Source organism: Plectropomus leopardus, chromosome 17, assembly GCF_008729295.1.
Source record: "Plectropomus leopardus isolate mb chromosome 17, YSFRI_Pleo_2.0, whole genome shotgun sequence".
In the NCBI taxonomy this organism is placed as follows: Eukaryota; Metazoa; Chordata; class Actinopteri; order Perciformes; family Serranidae; genus Plectropomus; species Plectropomus leopardus.
In genome coordinates this window covers 14,839,951-14,867,399 of record NC_056479.1, presented here as the reverse complement: position 1 = coordinate 14,867,399, position 27,449 = coordinate 14,839,951, and the positions used below count along the sequence as shown (strand labels likewise).

At 40.6% G+C, this 27,449-nt stretch overlaps 2 protein-coding genes across 4 annotated transcripts; one reads left to right on the top strand and one right to left on the bottom strand.

The window, feature by feature from the left end:
- Positions 1-1,497: 1,497 nt before the first annotated feature.
- On the top strand, positions 1,498-11,624 carry tecra (trans-2,3-enoyl-CoA reductase a). 2 transcript variants are annotated; one of them, XM_042504637.1, is made up of 12 exons: positions 1,498-1,630; positions 1,742-2,094; positions 4,204-4,255; positions 4,363-4,407; positions 4,507-4,610; positions 7,281-7,396; positions 7,635-7,740; positions 7,889-7,961; positions 8,049-8,092; positions 8,197-8,254; positions 8,361-8,449; positions 8,982-11,624. In XM_042504637.1, exons 2-12 carry the CDS (start codon positions 1,927-1,929, stop codon positions 9,153-9,155), a joined length of 1,029 nt encoding a protein of 342 aa, XP_042360571.1. In that variant the 5' UTR covers positions 1,498-1,630; positions 1,742-1,926; the 3' UTR covers positions 9,156-11,624. The 2 variants fall into 2 exon arrangements, with proteins under 2 accessions (XP_042360571.1, XP_042360569.1); XM_042504635.1 differs by having other exon boundaries at positions 1,498-2,094.
- Positions 11,122-25,337, bottom strand: samd1a (sterile alpha motif domain containing 1a). Of its 2 annotated transcripts, none has more exons than XM_042504629.1 (7): positions 24,800-25,337; positions 20,016-20,370; positions 19,468-19,610; positions 19,279-19,339; positions 14,012-14,093; positions 13,650-13,764; positions 11,122-12,449 (listed from the first exon to the last, which is right to left on the bottom strand). In XM_042504629.1, exons 1-7 carry the CDS (start codon positions 25,163-25,165, stop codon positions 12,303-12,305), a joined length of 1,269 nt encoding a protein of 422 aa, XP_042360563.1. In that variant the 5' UTR covers positions 25,166-25,337; the 3' UTR covers positions 11,122-12,302. The 2 variants fall into 2 exon arrangements, with proteins under 2 accessions (XP_042360563.1, XP_042360564.1); XM_042504630.1 differs by having other exon boundaries at positions 19,468-19,607.
- Positions 25,338-27,449: the final 2,112 nt, after the last annotated feature.

Sequence of the window (27,449 nt, the reverse complement as noted above, 5' to 3'; positions counted from 1 at the left end):
TAGCGCCCACCAGAGGGGGCTAGTCAAATTCAAGTTAGAGTGTGAGGGGTTTGCTGTGATTTACCCAGCCTGGAGTACTGGAGGGTTGGCAGTTTGGCATCAGTTATCCTCTCATTAATCTGAACAGACTAAACAGTGTGTATATAGTAAAATGGTTCAAAAACCTTGTGACTCAGTTTAGATAGAAATCAAAAAGCTTACTATTGTAATTTTAACTTTTGCAGGACTATTGAGCTCATACTGTCCAACTGTTGCTGTTCCTGTACATTAGCTGCAGATCATAGAAGGGAAAACCAATGCTTGGTTAAAATGAAGTTGTTTTATCCTCATTGAATGCCACAAAAACAAACAAACAAATTAAATAGATCATATCATTAATTTGCAAACATTAATCCAAACTTTCATACATTAGGGGATATCGAAGTAGGTTGGCACACCCTTCACTTCGCTGTTCTTTGTTATATATTATATTTTAATATTCAAACCAGCAGCAAATGAAATAATAAAGTCTCCGCTATAAATAAATATGTTTTAACATACACAAATGTTTTCTTAAGTCAGATGATTTGTGATGAAAGTCATGGTGTGCATTTGTATGGGTTTGGTTGACACATGCTACACGGTTATTATTACCGTGTTATATACCAGTTATTTATTTTATAAAGGGTAATAATTGCCAACCAGTCTCCGTCTACCCATCTTCTTCCAATATCGAATCTTCAATTACATTGGGAATAAGGGGCTGTATTTGAAGAACATGAATGTGGCAATGTATCTACAAGAGAGTAAAAATGACTGACACCCAGGGGATAAGTGATCCTGTGGAGTCCCATGTCACAGCATTCCTCCCACGTCAGATACAAGTGTCACCACTTTTTAAATAGAAGTGCTCAGCATTATGATTGAGATTATTTTTTCCCTTACATTCTTATCTTTCAGATCATCAGTGTAAATAAAGGAACAGGGATTTTTTCAATACAAAACTCAAAATGATCTTGGAATGCAAACAGTGATACCACCGCTTGCTGCTGGCTTTGACTGCTCCTGCTGGTTATAAATAGACAACAGAATATAGATATGCAGTTGGCTGTGTGTGATGATCGGTTGACCCTGCGCAACGAAAGGCATCTTTGATCTTCTCCCAATCAGCGTTTTCTTCGCCCTCTCCTCCCACCACAAACTTCCTTGAAGTATTTTAGAAAACGATGTTCCGCACACAAACCTTGAACCACACTGAAATAAACCTGTCTGTCGTTGTCACAGAGGTCAGAAAGAATAAGAATACCAGCCACACAGGTGGTCCTAGGGGGGGAAGGGGTGAGTGTTGGCATGTGGAGGTCTTCCATCCCATGGATCAGGCTTTTAATGGGACCCGTCACTGTGTAACTAAGCAAGGAGCAGAGCAGACAGGAGATGCGTCTTATAGGACTAATGAGAGCACATTGGCATCTGTCACTGGCTGTATGTGGCTGCCCAAGGTTACCAAGCTAGTGCAGAGCAAATCAGGAGACTTATATTTAGCCTTGCAAATGGCGCACTATGGATTATGTCTTCGGGCTCTCCGGTTTCGTCTTCAGTGCGTTTTGTAGCATGAAGGGGGGCTGTGGATCATGAAGAGGCTGCTATTCAGGTGAGGAGCAAGTCAACTTCATGTTATCGGAACCAGCTCTCTTTCCACTTATCTCACTCTTTTCCCTGCTTGCTTTGCCTCCACTCTCTCATACTCCATCTGGGAGAAGAGTTTATGGTCTCACATACTTCCTCTGGAGGTGGAGGGCTATTCAGAGAGTCCAAAAGACACCAAAGAAGACACACTTGAGCTGGATTGACAGTTACGTTGCAGGGAGCTGCTTCCCATAGCAGCAGAAGAGTGTAATTGGACAGATTACTTGACCAAACTACTGAGATTTTGGATTAAAAAGTATCATGGATGTACTCGCTTTAGAGGCAAAGAAAGAGCCCGGAGCCGAAGTTGAAAAAAAGACTACAGCAAGGCCAAAACCGAAACCCCCCAAAAAGGCTAAAAGGATTGTTTACTTTGAGGTGGAGATCGTAGATTTGAAGACTAAAGAGAAACTGCTGCTGCTGGACAAGGTGAGTGTTTGGATGGTGAAGGGTTTCTGATTACAGTCGCCCTTTATACTGACCATAATGATTTTCGAGAACGGAAAGCACTTGCTCTTGCTAGTGCATGACAAACACAGACACTTAAAGCTATAGTGGGTAACTTCTTTTAGCAAATATGACAGAAAAAGTTGTTTTATATCAGTGGTTCCAAACTGGTCCAGCCACAGGGGTCCAGATTTTGACCATAGTCATTAGTTCATGGTCCACACATGAGATAAATTACCACATATTTACTTTAATTTTATAAAATGTATACAACACGTCAGCTTAGGACATAATGGAATAAAACATGTATAAAGAATAAAAATGCAATTGATTAAAACTTGGAAAATATATTGCAGTGCTACCCAAAAAGAGCATATAACTGCTTCAAGACCAGTGACATAAAAACACTGCAAAGAAACAGCATGTCAACCTGCCAAATAACACCAAGAACAAGGCAATCAAATAGTTGTTGAACAGGAGGACACAACACTTCAAAATAAAAGCCCTGCGACAGATATTCAAAAGGGGTTTGTTTTTACAAACATGTTCGGGAATGACCATTTGAGAATGGACCTACGACCTACTTTTGGATCGCGACCCACCAGTTAGGAACCACGGTTTTATATAAGGTTATATGTTCTTCTGCCTCCTCATTGTGCTTCTAAGGCATTTGCAAGAATCACAAAACAACCAATCAGAACATACATACAGACAGAGACAGACAAATATAATGAAAGTCCCACATACCCAAAAAGTTATCAGTAGGCATACATAAAGATAACAGACATACTCATTCATATGCTCATTCAAATACTAGGTGGCGAGGAACAGACCAGAGCAGGTGGACATCTTTTCTAGTTATTCCACAACTCAAAGCACTTTCACACTACATGTCACATTCACCCATAAACAAACACATTCACACACTGGTGGCTGAGGCTGCTATACAAGGTGTCGCCTGCCACTGAGAATTAAACATGCAAACACACTCATGCACTGATGGAACAACCATAGGGAGCAATTTGGGGTTCAGTATCTTGCCCAAGGATATTTTGACATGCAGACTGAAGGAGAGAGGGATGAACTGCCAACCTTTTGATTAGTGAAGACTTGCTCTACCACTTACCGCCCCAGTACAGCTAAACAGTACACTAAAATATGTTTCTGAAAACATTTGAGGTGAGAACTAGGCAATGCAGTAACAGTGTTTGATTCATATGCAATCAGAGCTACCTAGCTTGACAGTTTTTCTGCAGTTCATAAGCTGTGATTGACAGCTGTTCTCTCTGAATGATTGGCCAAAGTCTGCTGTCATGAGCGAGATTTTCGAAAGCCTGAAAAAACAGCCAAGCTGAGGTGCATAAGTCTAGTGTTCTCTTATACCCCTTGTATTACAATATGCTCAAAGGTTATAATGGAATTTTTGCCCAACAACACCAAAATTAAACTACCTATCACGGCTTTAAGTCGTATACAAAAAACGCAAAGAGTGCTTAAGAATTTGCATGCCATAGATTTTATTATCAATACGTCCCTTATATAGATTCATAATTAAAACATGTCTGTCCTAAAATTAGCACAGAGGCTGAGATCACTTTGCAGTGAAGTCAAAGAAAACATGTTTGTTTTTGCTCAAGAACCACAGGGTCATTACTGTGAACAGACGGGTAATTTTACAGATAATCATCTACTTCACAGGAGGCCCAGTCAAGTGCAGCCATTACATTTCTATTGAGCGAGGGCTGCAGTTAGGAGGTGAGAATTCCCTCTTCGGCTGACAGGAATTTTCTGTTCCAGCTACAGCGCATGCCTGTGCTGCACTGGGCCAACAGGCAGGCAGGCACATATGATTAGAAGCTTGTATAAATGTGCAGGGTCATGTCACTAAACATGAAGGGTCATATTTGTTATGAAAATGGCAAAATACAAGTCTGACAAATTCCTAAACAAATGTAAACTTCTTCAGTAAAAACATCAACGCAGACAGTTTTGTATTTTTAGTACACAATGTCTTGTGAACTGACCAGCAGTCTGCACACTAATGTTGCCGATAATGTCTTAAGTATGTTTTTTTTCACATTTTGATTGCAGGTGGAGCCAACTGCCACTATTTTGGATATTAAAGCTTTGTTTCACAAATCATGTGAGAAAGTTTAAGAAAAACAAATTTTTATTTTCTGTTCATTCCTATCCTAATTTTTAATAATTTCTCAAGCATGCTAAATGTAAAGTTCCTCTCCATGTCAACAGATCCAAAGTGGTATCCAGCCAGACAATCCTTGCGTTTGGATCCAAGTACATTCTGCTTTTTACAATAAATTCAGCATATACCCAACTCAGTTTGTTGACAGGTGTTGTGAAAAGATTAATGTTGTCGGCTGTCATGTTTCTCAGAGGCCAAGTGTCTCAGGGATGAGGATGTTCTGCAGACACTTCCCGTGGGAACCACGGCCAGCTTTTACTTCACTGACCTAGGACCCCAGCTCACATGGGGAACCGTGAGTCCACACGTGCACAGACACACAGTCTGTAGGATCATACAGAGGTGTTGCATGTTTTAGCTGATTATTGGAAGGCATGCTTTGTGTTACTATGTATAAGCTATTTTAAGTAAATTTCCACCTTCTATTTCCAGTAATAAAAATGAAGGTGTCAAGATTGAAGTTGGGTTGTAAATTAACACAAGCCATCAGCCAAAATAAGGTAAAATATGCAAGTAGCTGCTAGATTTGGTTAATGTATACCAGCCAAACAACAATGGTAATCTTTTAAATGGTTGGTAAATTTTCGAATTCACCAGCCACAGAGGCAGGGGGACAAAAAGGTCATTTTTAACCTAGCTTTGAAAAAGTCTCGGGTGTTGCTGTCTTCAAGGATGCTCCAGCATGAATGCAAGTAATGATGGAATTAACATGGTCTTTATGAAGTCTAATGTTGCGCGCTTGTCCTCTGGATATGATTATTTACGTGTCGCTCATGACTGCACCGTCGTTCATCAGCTGACTATCAGGAAAAGAGGCTTTGCTATTCATAACGGCCTACAAACTACACACCATTTATACTTAATAGGCTGAAACATGCAAAACTGCTGGTATGGCCTTTTAAGATTCTTGTCCTTTAAATATAAACACACACTCTCTCACCCACTCAGTAACTCTTGAATATAAATATCAGCCCCACAGTGACAGATAGAGGTGCTTTGCCGTGGTTCGTTTTTCTCTCACCTCCTCCTGCGCTGCCTGTCCTCTGTCCGAGGACATTTAATCTCACGGCCCAATTTCTCCCAAGGGTGTTTATCCCCCTGACCTCTCACTTGCCTTTCACTGCGCCTCTTTACTCACCCATGCCTACCCCGTCTCAAAATTCCCTGTCCTTACCAGCCCTGACACATCCCCCCTGCGCCCTGCCAGGCTGCGGAGCGATGCCACTGTGGGTGCAGTGCCCCAGCAGAGATCACCAGTAGCTTTTGGTCAGGCCTGCTGAGCCAGGGCTCTGCTGAAGGTGCTGATTCAGGGATCAGTTTCACCGTCAGCTGTGCTGCTGTGCTTGATCATATCATTTGTGGAAAGCTGGTATTACAACCTGCCTTAGCGTCTCATTTGCTCCATGGGCACATGTTGAATACTATTATTGCTACGCTGAATGGTTGTACGATGAGATAGTCTGTTTTGTTTTAAGATGGCTTTAATATATGGATTGTCAGAGAAACTAGAGTCGTACTGATGTGGTTTAGACTGACAAAGTGCTGATCTAGCAGGGAGAAAATATTTTAATTCCACTTCCATAAGAGGAGTTAATTGTTCAAGCTGTTAATTGTAAAGTTGCTCATGGATTTATTCATGACTGGTGTGTTTTATGCTGGTTTTTTAAAATGTTTTGCACTTGTGGTTGCAGGACAAAAACATTGTTTTTCAAGATATCAGAAGCTTACTTTTTACTTACTTTTTAAGATAAGTTTCTTAGTCTTCTTTTAAATGCATTGCAGGTAACTATGAAAGTAAGTTTTGATGTGGTCCCATGCAGTTTGACGCAGATATATGGATATTAGAGTGAGTGATGTTATTTTTGCTGAAAAAGGTATGTGCAACAATAAAATAAAAAGACTTCTTGTATATTGGTGGTAGGCTTTAAGTTTTATGACATCAGAAACATTCACAAAAATGAGCTTAAAGGTGCAGTGTGTAGGATTTAGGGGGATATACTGGAATAAATTGAATGTAATGTGAGAAATATTTTTTCTTTAGCGTATAATCACATGAAAATAAGAATCAAAGTGCTTTTGTTACCTCAGAAGAGCCCTTTACATCAGGGGAGCGGGTCGTCATCCACAGAGTCTACCATGTTGCACTGCCATGCTTCTGTAGTAGTCTGAAATGGACAAACCAAACACTGGCTCTAGAAATGGCCATTTGAGTTTTTGTGTTTTGCCATCAGCCACTGCACTTAGCAGTTCCTGAGCAGTGTCCGAAAAACTCCGACTCTGGCAGCTTGCTCTCACTGATCCAATGTTACTTTACCTTAGCACTCATTTGTAGAAATTAAACACACAGACAACAACAGAAACAAAACTTAATGGGGAGAAAAAGGAAACTCCACCATTCCTCTTCCTTTGAGCATTCAGTAAAACATCTCTTCTCAACTGGGAGCTCCACACCTGGTCTGAATTGTCTCTCTTAATTATTTCCGCCCGCCCTCTTTCAGACTCACAGGTCCTAACCGTGGGTCAACCCAACCCACCATGCCTGACAGCCACGAAGGACAGCCAAAAAAGATAGTGTGCTGTGACATGAAACTGCTGTATTGAGTGTTTTTGCCATTTTTAATCACCAGTTCTGTTTATTTTGGAGAGAAAGAGACCTCTGCTGATAATTGGGCTCCTGGTAAAAACTCCTTAACAATGAAGAACCTCTAACGAGGAGTTCCCACTTGGTACTTGGGAAAAGTTTCTGCTTGCAATCTGTAATTCTCCCCGTTGGATGCCATTAAATCATTTACACTGTTCCTTTAGCTAATTTTCACAGAAATAAACTAAAAGATGCATAAAATAAATAAAGTTGAAATGGCAAGGTTTTAATTACCACAAACATTTTATCTGTCTAATGACTTCTAAGGCATATTATTGAATTTAAGACCTTTTAAGAAACTGTGTTTTTCTTTGCTCACTTCAGGTGTTCCTGTCAGAGTGTGTCGGCCCACTGATCATCTACTTAATGTTCTACTTCCACCTTCCCTTCATCTACTCTCCAAAATACGACTTCACCAGCAGCAAACACTGGGTCGTACAGTGAGTGTCAGCTATGTTTTCGGGGATCTGTCGCGATGTTGCTGCAGTGTAATCAAATAATCCCAGGCTTTGCACAGATGCCCCCTCTCAACATGACAAACATGAGTGAAGCATATTGCTATGGTGACATTGAGTCAGGGCCAAGTGTAATGGACCACAGTGAGCCAATGGATTAATCGCAGCTAAACGTGTAAACGTTTGTGTATGTGTTTGTGTGTGTCTGTGTGTCCTGTTGAAGCTTGGCATGCATGTGTCACTCCTTCCACTACATCAAGAGGATTCTGGAGACAATGTTTGTCCATCGTATCTCCCACGGCACCATGCCTCTCAGAAACATATTTAAGGTGCGTGAGCTGCATAATTTTGACTGTGATATTGGGTTTATTATTATTTTGTGCTGTGTTTTTTTTCCTCTTTCAGTAATCTGAACCAAACGTACGTGGAGCCTTATCTTGACAGTATGACTTATTATAGTCTCTCCCTCTATTCCAGAACTGTGGCTATTACTGGTGCACTGCAGCTTGGATGGCGTACTACATTAACCACCCTCTGTACACCACACCCTGTAAGTGCTGACCACTGCAGTTCTTACTTAACTCATCAGTCGAGGTTGACTGCCACTTTAATCTTTTTTTCTGTGACACATCGACAGATTACGGGCAACAGCAGATTAACACAGGACTTTACATTTTCTTGGTAAGTTTAAAATCTGTCTGTCTTGGAGAACAATTCTTCTAGACATTAAACACAACATCTATTGTTTTTTACGCAATCATCTTTACATGTTTTTGTTCCTGTAGTTCTGTCAGGTGGGGAATTTTTCCATCCACGTTGCCCTTCGTAACCTTAAACAACCAGGTGAGCATTTTTCGACAAGGCATTAAGTTGTCTAATTTTTTTTAATAAAAGCAGTCAACAGTACAGGGCAACACAATGTTCAATTTGTTTTGACCTCTCATCTTAGGTTCAAAAACCAAGAAGATTCCTTACCCGACAAAAAATCCCTTCACATGGATGTTTTGGCTGGTCTCTTGTCCAAACTACACATATGAGGTAAGCAGTAAGTCCATTACTATTGTTAGAAATAGAAAGAAAACACAAAATGGACATGCTATATTGAAAAGGCTGTAACGCTGGCACTTGATTAGACTCATTCAGACTGCTGAAGTCTCACACCAAATACATTTTTTCACAAAATGTGATGTGGATTGTGGATTTTGTCCCCCTTCACTGGCTTGGAAGCGCATTAGGAAAGGGGCTTTTAATGGCCAATATGAACCAGACTTGTGGACTCTGGTCACATGACTTGAACTTGAGTCAGAGTCAGGTCACAAAATTTGATTATGTTGTGCAATAAGTAATGCTCCACATGTCAGCACTAAAACAGTCAAGGCAATTGATGTGTGCATATCTGTGCCACCCAGCAGCAACAGTACACAGTGCTTGCACAGTATTTCATCCTTGCAAAATTAGATGTGTTATTGCTGCCATCTACTGGTTACATCCTATACACGTATCATCAATGCACCGTGTGTGTTTGTGTGTGTTGTATGCATTTGTGTGTGTGTAAACTTCTTGCTCACAGCTGGGCTCCTGGATCGGCTTCACAGTGATGACCCAGTGTGTGCCTGTGGCTTTCTTTACTCTCGTGGCCTTCATCCAGATGGCTGTGTGGGCCAAAGGCAAACACCGCAGCTACTTAAAGGAGTTCAGAGATTATCCGACACTGCGCTCCTCTATTCTCCCCTTCATCCTGTAGAGCCCCACAGAAAAAAACAAGTCCCTACCCACACCCACCCCCTCACTGATTGGCGCCCTCTTAAGGGCCCCTCCATCCACTGGATGTCAGGAAGTGTGTGCTGAGGTCAACAGCATGGATGGATTTTGGTCATATGGACTACACGAAACACCCATGTAACATTATTTCAAAACAAGGAGTGGTTGGACTGATGAACGCAGGACTGGCAAAGGAAGCCATCAGAGTTAAATGCAGCAAAGTCTTAATTTTATGTTGTATGTTATTTTGAAGAGCAAGAAGAGGAAAATGTATTTTGCTACTTTGGTAAGTTAATATATGTGTTTTAGAGTGCTGTTTAGATTACAAAAAAACAAAAACAAAAAAAATCTGTAGCTTTTGGCAACCTGAACAGGGAAGTTTCCCACAGCGCTGAAAAACTAAGAGGATCATCTGCATTATTTAAGTAGTATGCAGCCTGGCGCTGACAACTTTGTGGCCTCATGCAGTTCTCTACTGATTTGACTGATCCCAGTGACCTTTACACTGTAACACTGGTGTAGAGATACTCAACTTGCTTTGCCACTTTTGCAAAAATGACAGAAGGCCCAGGGCCAGACAAACATTAATAATATGTATCATTAAATGAATTGCCTGTTCTCAACCTTTCAACATTTGCTGTCCTCACTCATCTTTGCCAAGAGGCAAATCCATTCACAGCAGCCCCACAAAGGTCAGAGGTACATTCAATCTGCAACGGTGTGCATGGTCTTGCTACGGTTTGAACATGTTTTCTTGAAACACTGTGAAACGATGTGTGACGGGCTTTGAGGTTATGTTTTCTCCTGTTTGGTGGGTGCATCAGAGGTGTACCCAATCAGCACGGATGTGCATGTAAGCCAAATATAGGTATATTTTTATTTATTGTACATTCAGTTTTTGTTTTTATTTCACACTTGCTGTGGCAATGTAAACATAACTTTTCCCAAGCCAGTAAAGGCCCTTTGAATTGAATTAAATGAAACTTTACTGTACTGAAAGGCAGCGCGCCTCTGTCACACAATAGGGTGTTCAACACACCACCATTTCTGTTTAAATGTTTTACTATGTTTTGTCAGGGCTGAGCGCAGCCCAGGTTTAGGTGTTTCTACAATTTGAGAACATCTGGGGGTCTGTCAAGGGGTCAGAGGGATCCTCCCTGGCACTTTTTTTTTTAATCGAATAAGCTCTATTTTTATGCTTTTTAAAAAGCACTCTGACAAATTTTTTACATTCAAAGTACAAAAGAAAATCCCAGTTTAAAAAATTGGTTTTCACTGTAAAGTTGAACAAGGTCAGCAGGCCACACAGCACCCTATTGTGGGCCATAAATTGAGTATCACTGCACCTGTGGATTAGAAATTATATGCTGATACCCATGTTTTCCACCCTGGGTTAGGAAAGTCTTTTTTTTCGGCACATAGATCAAATGTAGTTCTAGTATAGGAAAAATAATGGAGAGAAAAGAAACACTGCATGTACAGAGTCAAAAACAGCAAACCTCAGTCATCAAACCATCATTAGTATATAACATGTCTAGAGTAAGATTTCTGTGTTGTGGAGATCTTTTCCCACTGTTTTTGGACTGATATGAATAGTTGTGGAGATACAAATACAGAATAAAACTCCCTCTGACTGTGCTTTCCAATATTGGAAGAGGACATTAGAAAACCACATCCAAAACACCAAAGACAAGCTTGATATTCTATTTTAACTGAATGTGCATTTCACACAGCGGTGCATCGACTGAACCCTCAAATTAAATGATGTTATTTTTTAAAAAATGTCCTGCTGCAATTTTTCTGTAACATCGTTCAGTGTTGAACAGCTTTTTTTTTGTGCCTGAAGTGGAATGTTTGTTCACAATATCTGATTGAGACTGAAGAGAGGCCGTCACTCATCCTCACACATTACTGATTTGAGTGTAATAAATGACCAGAAAACAAGTGACTGAACAGAGAGACACGAGCTTTATTTGTGACTCTGGAAGAAGAAGTGTAAATGTTACAGATAAAAAGGGGGGGAGATACATTGGAGATGTAGACTACATCATGTGGAATGTTACAATTCAAGAGGCTGGTTTACATTAAAACACAAAGAGACACAGGACAAATTATAAATGGGTGATAACATGAAATATTGCATTTGATCAAGATATCTGCTCTGTAAACAGGCACTGAGCAGCGGTATTAAATTTAAAACAATATATTCAGTATTACAATGACATTTCACAAAGTTTATTACTTTATTTTATTTGTGCATGAAAGCAAATTCCATTAGGCTGCACATTTGCCTGGTTACATCTATCTGCAATTGTTCCCCAAAATGCAACTGTATTAAGTTGGACCACAGTCACATCTAATAGAAAAAGAAAAAAAAAACCACATATTGCCTTGCCAGCAGGTAGTAGTATATCATATTGGTTATATCTCTGTGAGACACTGAAGACATAATCCAACATCAGCAGCTATTGGTGGCATGATGAGTCAGGAATCAGACGTGCGATGCAGATATGTAGATCGTCTGACTTCCCCAGCACTTTGATGACATTTAATGTAACGGAATAAAAGGAAAACTCACAACAGATGTGCTTTATCTGTGTTTTACAAACTGGCTCTGGACAAACAGAAGGTGGCACAACAGGTTGAGCGAGGATGCAGGGAGGACTTTTAGAGCAAAATGCAACATTTTCTCGTGGACCCGAAACAGTTTGCTCCCAGCGCTATGCAGTCATGTCTCAGTGGGTACATTAGCCCAGAGGTGGTCCACTTTGTAAAAGGCTCAGTCCCCTCCAATGGCTGCATCATCGGTGTTTTGCTCTTGCAGGAAGGTCATCCGCTTTAAAACACGCTCTGAACGTACCAGGCTTCTCCCTTGATTATGCAATCCAACAGCCACATGGGTGAAATGAAAACCATTTGACAAACAAAGATCATAATGAGAGGTAGGATGACTTGTCTTTCAGTTTCTGGTCATTCTCACAGTGAAAGTCAATTCCACCGCAGCCATCCCCACCCCACTCACCCTCTACATACTCTGTATATGAAGGTGGGTGGAAGGATCTAGATGGGAGAGGGCACTGCATGCACGTTTGGGTCAATGCAGCATTAGTCTGTCATGTGATTTACCACTTCAGAGGTCCTCATATTCCAAGAAGTGGGTCCTCTGCAGCACCTTTACGTGACGCTCGTAGATTTTGAGGGCGGGGCCGAGTCGAATTGACAAACCGGTCAACACGTCACTGCGCTGCATTAGAAGGAGGGACTTCCCATCTATTTCCTGTTGGAAATAGATCATGTTGTTAGCATCACCCGCATGGTATTTTCTTTTATTTTATATGATTTTTAAATGAGCACCAGGACGCATTGTGTAGAAAGTTAAATAACAAAAAACAAGAAGAAAAATGTAATGAAATTTGGCAACCTTTTATAGATCACTTCAGTTATTTGAAACCTTCTGAGCATTAAGCATTAAGATTGCATCCATCAGCTTTTTTAGAAAAAAAATATTTATTGTCTCTTTTAAGCCTCCTCTTTTTTCCTTCTTCTTGAATCAGTTTATGCTGTGTGCCATTACTATTATTACACGTTGTACACATGCATGCGTATATTTTTATAGAGGTTTGTTTGCTTTGTGCATTATTATTGAAAAACAATAAAAACAGTTTTAAAAAAAAAGTTAAATTAACTATTGAAACGCTAACATCATGTTTTAAACTAGAGTAAAAACATGAATGACTTACACACAACAACCCGCCACAGTTTCAAGGTGGCCACCCAAAATTAGTGTCACCTATTCCGTATCAGACCAAATGTCTCCCCTTCTGCTCCTGAGATATGACGTTGAGTAATGGCCAGAGAAGAGCTTTTGCAGAACATTATGATGTCACAGTGAAGCTGACCTTTGACCTTTTGGACATCTAATATTGTCACTTCATTTTATCCTATTACACATGGAGTAACTTTGTCGTAATTACATGTGAATTCTTGAGTTATAGGCCTTCTTGAGATTGTTCTCAAGGCCTCCTTAAGATTTCGCGTTTACAAAAGAGGCGGACGCAAGGTCACAGTGATCTTGACCTTCGACCACCAAATTCTAATCAGTTCACCCTTGACTCAAAGTTCAATTTTGTGCCAAAATGAAAAAAGTTCCCTCAAGGTGTTCTTGAGATATCATGTTCATGAGAAAGGGACGGACAGACGGCCAACCTGAAGCCGTGTTGCATTGCTAGAACAGAGGTATTTAAAATGCCTTATTTTTTTTTCCTTGTCACCTCAACACAGGTTTCTTTTCCTGCAGCCTCTACTATGCAGCTTGGTGTACAAAAACAAATTGATACTGGACACAGCATACACTTCTCTTGAATTTTGCAACACACTTTAAATGAACTGCCTCTAAAATGCACTGTGCTGTGGGGTTTGTGTGGTTTTCAGTGTGCATATAGTGCCCTCTGTGGCAGTTTTGTGGCGGTGCACTGACCTGCGTTCGAAATGCCACAGCCTGCTCTGGGAAGCCTGCAGCCGAGAAGTAACTGGCCACATCTGCCACCGTCCACTGCATCAAGTTCTGGCTCATCTTCTCTTTCTTCACAGAGCTAGAGGAAGATCAGGTAGACGAGAGTCAGAGACATTTCAAGCCTTGGCGACCCTTTGTGTGGTCAGTAATTATACAAACGTGAGATTGTGCCTCAGAAATATGTAGATTTATTATTCAAGACGAGACTGAATAACAAAAGTCAAGAGTGTGTAAAACCTTTGCAGAGAGGGAAGGGACGAGAAGAATTTACTAAAATGCATTTTTAGTGGAGAATGTAATGACTAGTTTGATAACAGAATACTCACACTTCATCGACTTTACCACCGTTCAGAAGACTGTCTTCGGCTGCTGTGAAGGAAGTTATGTCTATCTTGTTCTTTAATGTACCTGTGAACAAAATGGAGCACACTTACTACAAAAGTCCTGTAAATATTTACCACAACGAAAATATGAATAAATGGATATCATGACGTTCTCTGGGAGAAACATTAACTGCATGTTGCTGTCTGCAATATTAGTCAGTTTTAGTGGTTTCTATTAAAGTGAGAGTTTGACAGTATGAGGGAGAAACACTGCAGCATTCTGTCCCGGAAAGTAAGAACACATTGCCAAACAACTTTAACATTTTCTTGGAGTCAAAATCACCTGCACTTGTAAATTTCACATCACCTTGTTTCTGAGTCCTTTTCAAGCCATAAAAACACCCCAAAATGTGTTTGTTTTAAAGAAAAGTCCTTCACTTCTGCGCAGCTTTCCTGACTATATTTCTGGGTTGTCAGATAAGGTTGGTGGAGCACACGTTTTGGTCTCTGTACAAACACTGTAATACCAAACCAGACAACCTCACTGTGATGGCAAGATTTCACACAGTAACTGTGTACAATCACCACATTTGATTGGCGTTCGCCAAGAAATAGTTCCAGCATGCAACTTCCCCTAAAAACCACAAATTGATGTTTTTATTATTTTTTTGCCTTTGTGTACAGGGTAAACATCCAAGACACAACATGACGATAATGATAATCAGCTTTTCTGAACTTTGGATAGAGCCAGACTAGATTTCATGCTAAGCTAGGCTAACCACATCCTGACATGTGTTTTCTACTCATCACACACACACACACACACGTAAAAAAAAAATATCCATCTTGCCATCTCATTTTTGGAAGGAGGGCCAGCAATTAACCACAATGAAACACTCTGCTATATCTGTCGGTATATATCTTATGCATTATGAAAAGTTGTGTTTTCTCCCTCCGTATTGGATTTTATAAATCTATATTTTCTGGTGTGAAAGCTGCAGTATGTGTGAATGGAAGGGCAGAATACCAGCAAAAGATGTGTTTTGGATTTGGCAAGCATATAGTAGACATAAATGTAGTCATTATGTATTGTTACAATTGTTTCCATTGTCCAATGCGCCCTCACTTGCATTTACACTCATATGCTTTGGTATTGTGTGAGGATAAAAAGAAGCCATCCCTATACATTGTTAATTTCATTTAATTAGATTTTGTTGATTTATTGATTGATTTATTACAGAGTTAAAGGAATGGTTCAGATTTTTTGAAGTAGAGTTATATGGGGCTCTCATTCATAGACAGCACGCCCCCGATTTGGAAAAACAGGCTGGAGTCTGACACGAAAGCTAGGGGTGAAGGGGTTAGCAACAGAACGTATTTAACCACCAAAAAAGACCCACACTTTAAGTATCAAAATCATTTTAAGTGTATGTTTAAGTGTACTCTTACAAAAACAGTCATTTACCATCACTGAACACAGGAGCTGCTGATCTACTGATTCCTTAATGAGATAGTTTGTTTGTGTTATTTTGTGACTTTGACATTTACAAGGGTTAGTTCAGAGTCACCAAAATCACACAATAACCCAAACAAACTGACTGATCGGGACACCAGCAGCTCCTGTGTTCAGCGAGCTAAAATGACTGTTCTGGTGGCTTTGAAGAGAGCATAGATGGGGAACTGGAAAAGTAAAGTGGTGCAATACTCTCGGTACAGCATACACGTCAACTAATACTGATTTTTTTTTTTTTTGGTGGGACTTTTTAGGTGGCTTAAATAAAAAAATTTGCTCACATCCATTCACAGCAGCGCATTGCCAAACTTCCAAGTCAGACTCCAGCCTGCTTCTCTATGCTAGGGGTGTGCAAACTGACATCTGTATCTGTAATATACCGTCTATGGATAAATACTCCATACAACCAACAGGGTTACTGGAGTTTAAGGCAAGGTAGATTTTAGAAGTCTTTTTAAGGCTTTTTTTTTTTAAATGCCACTTGAAGTTGAGTTTAAGACCAATTTTCTACAAACCAAAATTGAAGGACAGTTTCATTTTGCACAAATGTTTATTGGAACATAAACATTACTTTTTTTGTCCAGTGAAAACTTTAGATTATCTACATCAAATGTTGAAAAAGCACCCCTTTTTAGAGTGAAACACATGGAAGACAATAAACATATTACATTATCATGAAAGTATATATTTGGTTTACCAAAAGGAGTGGGAAATATCTGGCATTTGTGGCCGGTTTTCTTGGCGATTTTGTGTTTTTCACTCTGCATGTGAGGTTCTGCTGCTTGGATTCCCATCGAGAAGACTTTAAGAAGAGGAATTTATTACTATCAGAAACTATCAGAAAAAAACTATTCATAAAATCCAATCTCCCATGTCTGAGCATTTTTTAAGACTGCAAGATAAAGTCAATTTAATACCAATTACGACCTTATTTTTTAGATAAATCAATTCAATGCCTTTTAGGAATTTTTAAGAATCCGCGACTATCCTTCCGATGTTCAGAGGTTATAATGTACCATTTACTAAAGCAGGTATTGCTTATGTTGTGGTTTTAGTTAACAAAATAGTCACTGTGCTCTAGCAGTTTCCTGCACACCCATTTAGTAAATGTAATGCTGTATCAATGTGCAACATGCAATTAAATGGGAGCTCAGTTCATATGACTCAGTATGGGAACAAACAGAAGGGATCACATGAGAACGAGGGTTCTAACTTTATCCAATTCTGCAACAATGTGCAAAATAAAAATCCAATAAAAATGTAGTTAACAATAATAATTTTTACTGGTATTTTAAATGTGCAGCTTCACAAGTCTGACATGCAGAGGTGTGATGTTGAACCAGCAGCAGCAGAGTTGTGATGAAATGGAAGTGAGGCTTTCTCCATGGTTCTAGTATTCCACACGGAGGCCTCCACTGTCACGGTACAGTATGCTTTTCTATTAGAGTTGGTTCACGGTTCAGTACAGTGTGGGTACAGAGTTGATACAGCAGCCTTGCTATACAGTACCAGCCCACTGTCACAAGATGCTGGCAGGACTGCCTTCAAGCATGTGATGCATAACAGGGATGAAACCCTCATTTTTAGGTAAGTACTGCTCCTTTTAGCTAAAACATATTCAAGCACAGTATACTTTGGCGTGGTACTTATGCCTTTTTTCTTATTTTGCCATGTTAGTAATTTGCTTGGAGGTCTCTCGGCAATGTCTCACTAAGGAGGGAAAAATCCATAACCACTTCTCTTGCATTAAAAACAGACAAGCCACATTTTCAACAAATAAACTCTGAGGCCTTACCACTGCAAACACAACAAATTGTGCTTGTTGGTATACAAAAGCAAGTTCTACTGGGGAAAAAAACGTGTGTCCGAAGTGAGGGATGAAACGTTACCCCTAGCAACTTGAGTCCATACAAAAATCTTTATGTTGCCTTGTTTATCGGCAAACACATAAATACCATCAAATATGAACTAGACCTTTTCTGAGTTATTCAGATCCATCTGTAAGCAGGCGTTATCTACCAAAAGGCACTTAAACGCATTTTTTATGGACAGTTTTACGAAACCCTCTGCAGCTGTATGTTCATCACATATAGTCATGGCGTGAGTTTTCTTGACTGAAAAATCATGATGCGTCAACTTCAGAATTGAGTCAAACTGTAGTCAGCCGACAGATTTCAACCTCGACAAGCCAACCTGTTACTAGTGCAGTTTACAGAAGGGCAGAATGTTTTGAGCAACAACTCTGCACAGTCACCACCTGGATTGGAGGGGAGCGGAACAAGCTTGTGAGGCATTCAAAACATCTTGAGAAAGCCTCGAGGCGAGCACTAGTCAAACAGGCCAAATTGCCACACAGCCAGAATGGCACAAGAAACATAAGCTGTCAAAGAGTGCTTCAGGGATGATGTTTTTCGTGAGCCCACATGGAAGCCAATGGGATTTTTCCATTGGATAATGGATAATTGCAGAGAATAAGATCTGTGGCAAACAAATGTTTATGATACTTGCATGTTATTTTCAGCAAGATTATCCTAACAAATGAACACCGCTTTTAAGAATTTTCTGGCTTTTCTCCTTCTCAGCTTTTTAGAGTAAAAAGGGGTGAGAGAGGGGATGACATACAGCAGAGGGCTGGAGCTGGAATCCAACCTCTCCACTTTTATGATTTTTGAACCATAAATGCAATACTCAGAAATAAAAAGCTAACGTTAAGCTATGATTACATTTTATGTCGTAGAGCAAAACGTGAAAGTCTCTTGAGTTTGTATTAAGCCAGGTATACACCGTGCGATTTTGGGCTATCCCAGACAAAAGATGACCAACGTGAAAGAAACGTGGGAATATCATTGGTAGTGGCTGTAAACGGTGGTCCTACGTCACACAGTGAGAAAGGCTCAAGGATGGCCGTTGTCACAGTCTTGCGATCAAAGACAGCCTGGGATAAAATTGTGACAGTGTCAGAAATTTAGGATGACCGTCTCACTGTGTGACTGCTGTTATGACCTAAGTAAACTAACCAACCGACAGAAATGCAGCATGAAATGATCACGCACTTATAAGCGCGACACTGCTAAATGCAAATCGATGCTTATAAATTACTTAGTTTGAGCTCTAGTTGTAAAATTGGCATGCCACGTTGGCCTCTTTTCCCCAGCTGCGACCACGTCCACATTCTCCTCCTCCTCTTTCTAAGACTTTTTTTCGATGCCACAATAGCGATGGCTTGATTCATGTGTTTTCATTTTCCCTCCTAACACTACAGCAGTGCAGATGGATACTGCACGCTGGCAACGTTTTGTTCCCGCGTATCGACGCTGATGGACGTACGTCGTAGCCTGTGATTCAGCGGGTGTTGTCATTGTACAGTCTGCATACATCAAACTTGATGTCATACCGAAGTGTATTAGATCCATGTAACACAGTGCAGCTTGCACTAGACTTATAGGATTGCTAAAAGTCTGTAGGGGGCTTTAACCACAGACCTTATTTCAGGCATCAAACCAAAAACCAATTCAAAAAACCCATTGACTTCAAGATGAGGGAAGTGGAAGTGCAGAAATGCTAACTCATTTCCACATTTTAGGATTCATTTCTGGAGCACTCTATTACATAACTCCCATAACATGTGTATGATTGCTTAGAAACCATTTCCCGAAATGCGGGAGCGGACTAGTTGTTTGCTGACAATTTGTTCTCTGCAAAACAGATACATACTACACAGCAGCTTCAAAAACAAAGAAATGAGACAGTTACTCACAATTGTCAGGTGGCAAAGACAGTGTTTGTGGTCTTCCATCAGATACATTCTTGGTCTCATTCTGCGGGTGACACCAAGCAGAATAAAAGAAATTAAATATGAAAATGTCAGGTGAGAAGCAAAGAGATCAAAGAAGCAGGAGATATTCAGGTGGTGTCGTTTGACACAAAAGGATTCGAGGACAATTACCAGCCCTGCTGCATAGTCTGGTACCAACTGGTCAGACGAAAGGCCACTATCCACCGCCTTGCCTCCATCTTCTTTCTTCACGTTGTTCTTTAAAGCACAGGGGCTGCTTGTTGGAGAGGGGATTGCTGGCTTTGTGGCTGCTGCTAACAGAGAGTGAACGATTAACATTATGTGCTGATATAATGCACACTGTCACACCTGACTTTATTCTTGGCAAATTCAAGTGCTAATAAGAAACTAATGCGGCTGAAAATTATTTTATGTGTGCTTTTTAACACTGTTCATTAGAATTGGAATAACTGGTACAAAGCAAGAGGATGGATGACTGAACTTCTTACTGCAGGAAGACATTGCTAAGCCATGCAATTATGTTATTTTCTTTTGCAATCTAGCTTACATTAACGGAGGCATTTCTACTGTCACACATCCAGCAGCTCCCATACCTATTTCATACCCAAAACTAAGCATAAGTCTTGCACATGAAACAATATTATTGTGCTCCATAATACCAGGAGTGCATATTAGACTGTGTCTAGCAGTGTGAATACCTTTGTCTCTCTGCATTCCTGGGTGCTGGCGCTCCGCTGGGCAGACAGCAGAATGATAGGCCCAGTCATTGTGTGTGAGGGCCCTGGGGCTGGAGGGGGGCAAGGAGCTGGGCCTCTCACCAGCCTTCTGGAAAGAGGCACAGTCCAGACCCGAGCCAGGGCTGCAGCCAGGGCCGGGGCCAGGCCGCGTGCCAGAGGGAGAGCAAGGGGCAGAGACGGCTCGCACAGAGGCACAGTGTACGGCAGCATCTTCATACGTGCGGCCGAGAGAGGGTCCGTCCTGCCCATCCCGGCTCTCATCGGCCCCCTCCTCGTCTGCATTACTGTCTGTGTCCATCGCCATAGAGGTGTCAGCCTGCAAAACAGAAGCATAGGTGCAACATGTAATATACATCCAACTGTATTCCTGGAAGGATCTTTTAAACAAAATATATGGACAGGATATGCAATGGAAAAAATAACTATGAGCATTAGAAAGCAAGTGCATGTCTTTGAAGAAATTTGGGAAAAGTGGGGGACATTAACAACTTGCAATAGTCCCAATGACTCTTGTCAGATATGATAACAAAGATAAATGCATTGATGTCTTTGTGTATGCACTTGGACGCACACTCACGTGTTGGTGTGTGCTTGAATGTGTGTATGCCTGTGTTTTTGGTACCCATTGTCATGTCCTATATTGGCCAAATGTAATCCTCTTACTGAAATTACTTTTTAGTAAATGAAATCCTATGAAATTAAAGTCATATAACCAGTTTTGTTTTCCATATGAGCTTACATACAGGGAACAATTATTATTATTTATGTATGTGTTTATTTTTTTTAATTTATATATTATATGTGTTATTTTGCATTTTTAGCTTTCTGTCTCTTTTTAACTTTCTGTTTTTTTCTCTTTTATGACTGGAAACCCCAGTGTTAACATGTCATGTAATTTCTTAAAATGCAAAATACATAAGAAAGCAAATAAATAACAAATAATATAAATAAATAATCTAAAGTGGTTTCAGAATTAAACCCATCAGGTGTGTCATAATCTTTGCTTGGCTCAATGGGGACAGTATACTTGAGGGTATTTGAATCATTTAACTGAGTGGGAGGAAAAGCTACTATCAGCGATTAAGTTCATTATTTGTCAACAACTCAAAAAGCAGGGAAGTCCAGCCAGGTTACACGGGACTGTTGCCACGACTGAGTACTAATTGCAGGCTGAGCGTGTCACATGAAAACACGCTCATACAGATGTCGCAATGTGACCGCTGTGGTGGTAAATTATTGCCTTTGAATGCTTTCGGCCCTTTCCGCGGTGCAGTGTTCACTCCGCAGACTGACTGAGCCCTTCAACCCACAAACGCGTTTCCACGCAATTAAACAACTGAATGTGATGTTATGTGATGGCATACAAGTAGTTATACGCACTCATTCCTGTCGTTGGAGGGGGTTTTGTCGACGGCGCTCTGAGTAAAAAAAAAAAAAAAAAAAAAAAAAAACGTGTGTGCGACTGCGTGTGCAAGACCCAGCAGTGGAGCACAAGAGCGCACTAAAGCCCGCCCCGCTCCTGAGAAAAGAGCCGCTTGTATGGCACTCACCCATCGCACTGCATTTCACACAACTTTCACCGACACACAAAAACAACATACCCCCGAGGATTACAATCGTGCACGATGTTCACCTCGGCTCACATTTTAAAAAAAAACAATCGATGTGCTCGGTGCGTCTTTAGAGGCCTTCTTGATTGGTAATTCTAACACACGGGAGTACAGAAAGGGCCGATGGGAGGCGTTTTTGGTTTTGCTCAAATTTCCTCCAAAGTGCGCATGGAGTTGGGAGCCGCGGTAAAGACCTCGCCATTGTGTCTATGGTCTTTAACGCACGGCACACAACACGACAGACCGGAGATTTAAAAAAAAAAAAAAAAGAGCTTTAACTCGACGGCAAGATCAACGCAGCACTCCGATTACAAAGAGCATCAGTCGCCTCGTTTACCACTTTGACTTTGCACCGGGTCACCGATTTACAGTAAAAGCGACACAACCGAAAGAGTAACGCAAATGAGTCCGTTATCGGACACGTCACTGTCTACATTTGACCCTCGTATTCAGGTAAAACCCGGATAACATGCACAGAGAATCAGCCAGTGCAAAGTAATGAAATGCATTCGTTTTTTGTAGCGACGCACACGCCTTTCAGAGAACAAAGTCAATTTGATCTCAGCTTAACCCATATCGGATAGGGCATCCGCCAGCTATAGCGCTGCATGGACGAACAGTTTGCGGTCGCTTCACGTTAGTTCAGGTCTCACAGTGCAACCGGCTGCATATTTCTTTACTTTGCATCTTTAAATACTCGAAACAAACAGTTGTAAGACACGGTGAAGTGATGCCGTCGCTGCACGGGACGAGAGAGGCCATAACAGCCAAGCCGACGTGACCGGGCTCGGCTGCGTGTCCGACAATGGATCTAGGGGTTCGACTTATGCACTGCGTCGTCAATCGTGCATCGCTCGAAAAATAGACGCAGTTTGCACAAATAAACTGAATATGTCGTTATTTGGAGTACTTTCGCACCGATGTCAATCGGTTGGTTGCTGTTTCACGGGGCAAAACATAGTGATGTGCATATTTTAAAGTGCAAAAGGAAGGGGTTCGTTGTCGTCATGTGCAGACAAAATATGTGTCATGATATGATTCTGGTGACATTTGTTTTTTTGCCTCTTCGTCAACAACCGAACAATGTCCCAACGTCCCCCATCAGGCTCCAACATCCGCGGTGTTTAAGACTTTTTTTTCCTTCACCCACTCCCACATATACAAGCCGGTGTGAATGAACACTTGCATTTCCAGCACAGGCTTTCAAAATAAAAGGAAAGGCAAATTTATTATTATTGCACCTCATACACAAATGTTATTCAAAGTGTTTCACAATTAAAAAATAAGGGAAATACATAAATAGTATTAAAAGACAATTAAAGAATAAAATAGTAAATAATAACAGGGTCGGCAGGTTTTGGGATAGTTGTGTCTGTTTCGCCACATTTGGTTTTAACACGAGCACTACTATTTGAGCAGTCCCTGCAGATCTGAGGGCGCTACGCAGCTCAGCAAACACATCTCAAACACATTTTTTGGCCCAGGCCATTGAATGACCTGTAGACAATAAGTAAGACCTAAAAGTCAATTCTATGTTTAACTGGAAGCCAATGCAAGGCTCTATGAATTGGTGAAATGGTCTTCTCTCTTCTTGGTATTGGCCAGTATTCTGGCAGAAGCATTTTGAATGAGTTGTAGTTGTCTATGGACTTGTTGTCCAGGTTAAGCACTAAAGGTGATCAGGCCTTAGCAGTACTGGTCTCCTCTGCTCTGGAACTACCTCCCACTGAGCATCCGATCAGCTGATTCTGTTCACACTTTTAAATCATGTCTGAAAACTTACTTTTGCAGTAAGTCTTTTCTAAACAGCTTACATTATAATACTATTCTATTTCACTTTACTTATTTATTCTTCTTCTAGTTCAGTTTTGTGTGTGTGTGTGTGTGCGTGTATGCATTGGCAGATATGTGTATATGTAAGTATGCATATATTAGGTATGTTTTAATACATATACATGTAGGTATATGTATGTACATATAATTTTATTATTATTGCTTTTGATTTGTATTCTCCTCATACTAAAAAGCACTTTGTGCTTCTGCTTAATAAGTTTACTATTATTATTATCATAGAGCAGGCCAGTGAAAAGTGCATTACACTAGTGAGCCCTTCTGGAAATAAAAGCATGAATGAGCTATACTAAATTTTGTCAGACAGAAATTGCCAAAAAGGGCTTTTGGGTATTCTGCATCCTCAGTCTGGAATAATAATAAGAATAACTTTAAACTCAAGGAGCTGGTGTAGTTCAACATTTTTAAATCTGGAATGAAAGACCTGCATGTCAAAAGATGTTGATGTTATTAGCCTGCCTGGTTGTACAACTGACTCCTGGAAAGCTCTCTTCTGACTCAGAGATAGTTCTCTTTTCATGCAAATTCTGGTACTTGTGAAGCGTATTTTGTCTCCCCTTGTGTCTCTGTTTACAACTTTATTTTCTCCCTGATGACTGTCTTGGCCAGGCCTCCCTTGGAAAATTCTTAATCTCTATGGGGCCACCCTGGATAAATAAAGATCGAATACAATTAATTAAATAAAAAATATTAATAATAATTTAGCTATGTTTGTGAGACGCCAGAACACTGCTTTGACGTGCCCTCACTAACCAGCGCATATTAAGATGCTTTTATTTTGAAAGCAAATCTGTTCAACATCCGGGCTACGATTAGTCTGCTCTTGCTAGCTTAGCAGAGTCCTCCTCCCCTTCGCTCAACGCCGAGTTTGGGGCTTGAAAAGCGCTTTCTGCTGCCGATAATGGTGGCTCGGATTGTTGCGGACGGGCAAGACGGTGCAACTTTTGCTGTCTCGTATTTGTGCCCTTGAATCGCTCGCTAAAAGTGCTTATCGACCCCAAAATGTGCCTCACTCTGAGTACACGCGCACCTTCTGTTGGTTTTTTTTCTTGTCTCCACCTCGGCAGCGCTCGAGCGAGGTCCAACCGCCGCTCCCCGTCTGCGGCAGTTTTGGGTGCACTTGCAAATCACTCCCCTCACCACTCCCCGTGTTCAGACAAAAAGACGCCTTTTCTTTCACAAACCGCACACTACCCGTGCCTAGCTTTCACCTCCACCTGTTAATTTAGTGAGACAATGTGATGTGAGCTCGTGCCCCCAAGCATCAACCTCCACATAGCCTACCTCCAAATCCTCCTCGTCCTGGTCAACAGGACCGAAAGCAGCGCTGTCCCCGTTGCTCAAGTCAGAATGACTGGCTTCTTCCACCGCGCTCCTTCTCGCTGCCGTCGTTAACGTTACATCGTCTTTTTTTCTGCTTCTCCGCTGAACCTTGGCGGCGTTTCGGTATGAAATAGAGCCCTTGTAGTTAACTTTCAGCACGGTTTGCTCCTGGATCAGTTTCTCCAGTTCTGCGCAGGTTCGGTCAGGCTCGGACCCGTGTCGTCTCCGGACCATTCGGCAAATCCTTTCCAAGTCCGGCCGGGCTTTACGCGACCGCAGCGAGTCGATAGTGTCCAGGATCCACTCGCGGTACTTGGGTTCAGACATTTTTTTTTTTCTTTTTTTTTGCTCGGTCGGTTCGCTTCTCTTCTTGCTTTTTTTCTTACCTTAGTGCGTCAACCTTGTACGTTACACACGGTGTTTTTCGTGAGCCGCGGTCCGAGCCCAACTGAGAAGCGGAAACCTCGCTGTACGCCTCCTGCGTTTGCGTGTGCGCTTAAGGTGGACCGACGGAGTTGCAGCCAAAAGTTTCACTCGAGAGGGGTTTTAAGGTGGAATCTGCAGTCCTGCACGGGAGCGAGCGCGCGCACTCGGGCCCATGTGCGCCATGTAGGGCGTCATGGGTGCAAAAGGTGGTCATATATTTCAAGAGTAACAAAGTGTGATGCCAACAACTGCAAAGAATCCGCTTTTGATGTAGTGACTGAAGATATGTGGTCTATAGTTTCACCAGATCAACGCAGAGAACCGGAGATGCAGCTGGCAATTTTTGGCTCCATGTGTTGCCCTATCAGAAGATCAAACCACGAAATGAAAGAGTGGACAATAAAACGTGTTGCTAAAAGTCAACATGGTAATTAGAAAATCAATTTAAAAAAATAAAAAATAAAAGCAGTCAGTGATTTAATCCAATAAAAAGGGAGTGATTAAAATCAACCCCTTTGAATTAACAGTCCGAGCCTTTGTAAGGGGGTCCGAGGATCATCCTGTTTTTTTTTTTTTTTGGTTTTTTTTTTCATGAAAAAGCTCATTTTAGATGCCATTTTTAATGCACTCTGGTACTTTATTTGACCATGAAAACTTTTTCTGTCGGGAATAATTCTGAATTTCAATGTTAAAAATATTGGTAGTTGTTCGTACTACTACTTAAATGCTTTCATAAAAAAATATATATAAAAAATATATTGATTAAAGTTGGAGTATAGTTTCAATTTATCAGTTCATGTTAACAGTGGTGGAATGTAACTAAGTACATTTATTTAAGTACAAGTACATGGGTGGAATGACCAATTACTGGATTCAAGGAACATATATATATATATATATATATATATATAAACATTTAAATCTGGGGCTATTTTCCAGGCAGACACCTTGAATGCTAAGGCTTAACAACACTACTGCAAAATGGTCATCCAAAACACTGAAATGGAACCTGCTGTATCTCCCAAATATACTGACTTTTAATACAGTTGCACTCAAAATTATTCATCCCCATCGCAGATTAGGTTGTTTGGCAAAATTTACAAACTTTCAGCGGTTTGCAATATTCAAATCAAACAAGAACAATTTAAATAGCTCAACACAACTACAGTAATATTATAGCTGGTTTCTTCAAAATCCACACAAAATGCCACTTTTAGTGACTACTGCAGTCTCAAAATTATTCAACCCCCTGAACAGAATCTCTCTTTAGAGCACACATTTGCAAATCAGGTGTTGTCTCAAGCACACCTGATGCAACTAATCAAGGGCTTCATTAGTTGCGTCAGGTGTGCTCGAGTTAGAACACATCAAATACCTGGACAGGATAGGGGTTTGTTTGACATTTGATTGCATGTCAGAAATATGGCTGCGTCAAGAGAATTGTCCAAAAAGTCGAGAGAAGAAATTACTGACTTGCACAAACGAGGAAAACACACAATATCTGTAAACCCAGTATATAGATTTCTATTGTAAAATATAATCACACAAGACATTTACAAAATGACTTATATTGCTAAATCAGCATTTTTTAATTGTGTTTGCAAACATACCTGCAATTATTTTTTTTTAATTTGACTTAAGGAGGGATATTCACCTTGTAATTGTTGTATTAATTTTAAATACCGCCAGAACACCAAAACCAGCAAGAGGGTTTCAAAGGCAAGTTTTCTTGTAAAAACTCCAAAATCACAACATTTATCATAGTCAGAATCTGTGAAATATGGTTATTTATGGTGGAGGGGGGCTCAAGCATTTTCCAAGTCAAACAAGGAAAAAAATATTTGTAGATTTGAGGAGGGTCATGATTAAAAAATATCAAGTGGAGTTTTGTTTTAATATATTTTAAAAAGTGTATCTCTACATTTTATTGTGTCTCTTTAGATTGATTCACTAATTTGTATCCCTTCACAGCTGTCCAATTATCAATTACTTTAAGAACTTTTCATTCTTTAATGAGTTTATAAATGATGGTCTCTTTCTTAATCTTAATTGCTTTCCAACCATCTGGAAGGCTCTGTGGGCCCTTCAAATATAACTGATGCAGATAGATGCAGTCCTGAAAAGGAGCACACTGAGGGTGGGAATATATTTGGAGAGGGTTGCTGAAAGCTGGCTGGTAATTGAT